This window comes from Austrofundulus limnaeus, unplaced genomic scaffold (assembly GCF_001266775.1).
Source record: "Austrofundulus limnaeus strain Quisiro unplaced genomic scaffold, Austrofundulus_limnaeus-1.0 Scaffold15, whole genome shotgun sequence".
Classification (NCBI taxonomy): domain Eukaryota; kingdom Metazoa; phylum Chordata; class Actinopteri; order Cyprinodontiformes; family Rivulidae; genus Austrofundulus; species Austrofundulus limnaeus.
In genome coordinates this window covers 3,277,954-3,280,683 of record NW_013952417.1, presented here as the reverse complement: position 1 = coordinate 3,280,683, position 2,730 = coordinate 3,277,954, and the positions used below count along the sequence as shown (strand labels likewise).

Genomic DNA, 2,730 nt, shown 5'->3' with positions numbered 1-2,730 from the left:
GTATATATACTGTATATATACTGTATATATGTAAATGTGTGTGCATAAACAAATAACAGCATAAAAGAAACCAAATGAATGAGTTGTATGAAGGAACAAGTAAGAAAAATGTATGAATGCTGCATTTCTGTCTACAACATAAATTTGAGTTACAAATAAAACAAAACCCTTGATTTATCTGAGTCATCGGTTTATTATTTGATCATCTGTGAGATTGTATTTGAGAAATTTATTTCAGATATCATTAAAGATTGATATATTGAGTTTAACAGTTAACTTTTTCATTGCACTACATTGAGAGAYGGAGTTAAGGCAGTGATTGATTTGAATTAACAGTTCTGTAATCTGGTGATAATTAAATGAGTATTGTGTTCTACTGAAATATTGTATTTTACATGCAACTACAATACGTCCAGTACAGATWGAAAATTATTTCAGTCTCTTCTAATTTTGCTTGGCATTACCATCTCCCCTTTTTTTCTGCCAAACGTCATGCAGAAGTGACTGCCAGATCCTTGAGTGCTGAGTGGGACATTGTGCATACAGCAGGTCATTAATGAGCTCCAGTCAGACCAGAATGCTTTACAAAACTATAAGCATCTGCTGCACAGAGGCAGGTGATGTGTTGGCATTCCTGATGTGGCGAGGAGCTTGGTCAGCTTTATTTTTTAAAGACGTGTTTGTTTCCAGTAATCTGGGTATGGAGCCTGTTTCGTTTGAAGCTGTGGAGGATTGGGACACATAATCACTGAGTTCTATGTTTGGTTTTCTGCAAAGTTTTGAAGTATTAGTTTAGAGAGTATTAAACATGGTTCTCATTGCCTTGGACAAGGGTGTGAAACACATTTTCACCGAGGGCCACTTGAGTGTTATATTGGCCCTCAAAAGGTCAGTTATAGATGTTTTGTTTTTAAATCTGGCTAAACAAGAAACATCACTTTCTTCATCTCATTCTACGACAGAGCACTGCTAACAAACAATAACTGCGCTCTACGTGGTATTTCCTGCTTAGAAACATTTTAACACATCCTCTTATATACCCTGAAAAGTACTACGTGTTCAACTGAATAAATATGAAATAAATAAAAATATATGTATTATAAGTAAAAATATGAGAGTTTTACTCAATGTTGAGTTGTGATGAGTAGCTGCCATCTTGAATTTTAAGGCTGAGTTGCTCCCATTTTCTGACAAGAAATTCCCATGGCAGGGGGCATTCCAGTGTAAATTTTTGACTTGTAAGAGGGAAATTCCTACTTCCCAGTACAACTGGGCTGCAGCAAAAGTAGCTGGTGAAAATACAGTGAAATGGAGATTGTACATGTTGAATTTCACCGGCTACTTTTGAACCCTGTGCACTCCATAGTATTGGGATGCCCACATGCATTATGGGAGATGTAGTTTATGGCCAATGCTGATTTTAAAGCAGCAAACGCTTTTTTTAAGACATCACTACATCTTTGAAACTCCACATAATTATGCTGTGGTAGGCCTCATTTGGCCTGAGCGCCTTGCGTTTGACACATGACCTTAGATGTGACTTCATTATCATAAAGTGAAAAAAATGTGATTTTTAAACTAATTTTAACTTTTGATTAAGACTTAACTTTGTACTTCTATCAATAATCAAACTGTTTTTTTTATTTTGATATATTTTTCATGTTGTTCTTTTTACTCTTTTATAATAAATTGGTCATATGATAATTTGTAAAAGGTGTGTTATATGATATTTTAACTTTTTAACAAGAAACCCAAATTTTCCTATATTTTTTATTACATTCCCACTTGTCATCTAAAAAAACCTGGCAGATGCTTTTAAGTTGCAATTTTTCAGTTGCTTCACCTGAACCTGACAGTCTAAGGGGTAAAAGTAGAAATCTTGTTTAAATTCCCTTTTTTACAGATGATAAAAGGAAATTAAAAGTTATAGTTTATAAATTTGTGTGACAGATAAACCCTTTTTTGAATTATAACTTTAGTGTAACATTAAAATAATTGTATATAAACCCTTTTGAGCTAATTTTGCCTGCTTGGCCACAAAACTCCGAGTCTCTGTAGGTGTTTTCACAGAGTCTATGTGTTGGCGTTAATGCACATTCTGCAGTTTGTTGACTTAAAGTCAGCAGGAGGACCGTTCTGCGAGGGGAAGCCCACGTTTCCACATGCCTTGCCTGTTTCCTCCTGCGCATGTTCGGATCGCTAACTGCTCCGCTGAGTGTGTTTAATTGTGTGGCGAGCAGGCCGGCGTGCAGCTCCTGCTTTGATTGAGACTTCACAAAGCATGACGAGACATTTTATTGGAAACATTTTTTTTAAGACTTTCAGGAATGAAGTAACTGTAAATAAAGAGGTTTGAAAGTGTTTGATCTATCCTTTGTTATCCTGCAGAGCTTCAGGCCCCCTCCTGTCTCCTGGCATGAAGGCAACAGGGACTCCTCCTCCTCCTCCTCCTCCTCCCTCCTTGCTGGAGAAACAGCATGTTCATCCTCATCACAAGCCCTACTCTCACTATCATCAGTATCAGCCAACCAACGATGGTAAGACTAACCCAAACACCAATTAGACTGAATTCATCAAACTTGTTCCAGAAAATTATTTTTATTTTATTTATTTATTTCATTCGGACAAACAATTAAAACAATACAAACTAGAACTGCAAAGCAGTTATGACCGGGGTCCAAGCCCTTTTATGCATGTCAGCCATTGTCATGTTGTTTGTAGCATATTGTT

General features: G+C 36.4%; 1 protein-coding gene across 1 annotated transcript in view; it reads left to right on the top strand.

Annotated features, from left to right (window-relative positions):
• The window catches only part of glis1b (GLIS family zinc finger 1b), a gene marked incomplete in the record, with an annotated part of 71,942 nt that overhangs the window by 64,478 nt on the left and 4,734 nt on the right, over positions 1-2,730 (top strand). The window contains 1 exon segment of the mRNA XM_014002753.1: positions 2,389-2,537. Coding sequence (XP_013858207.1) covers positions 2,389-2,537 — 149 coding nt within the window.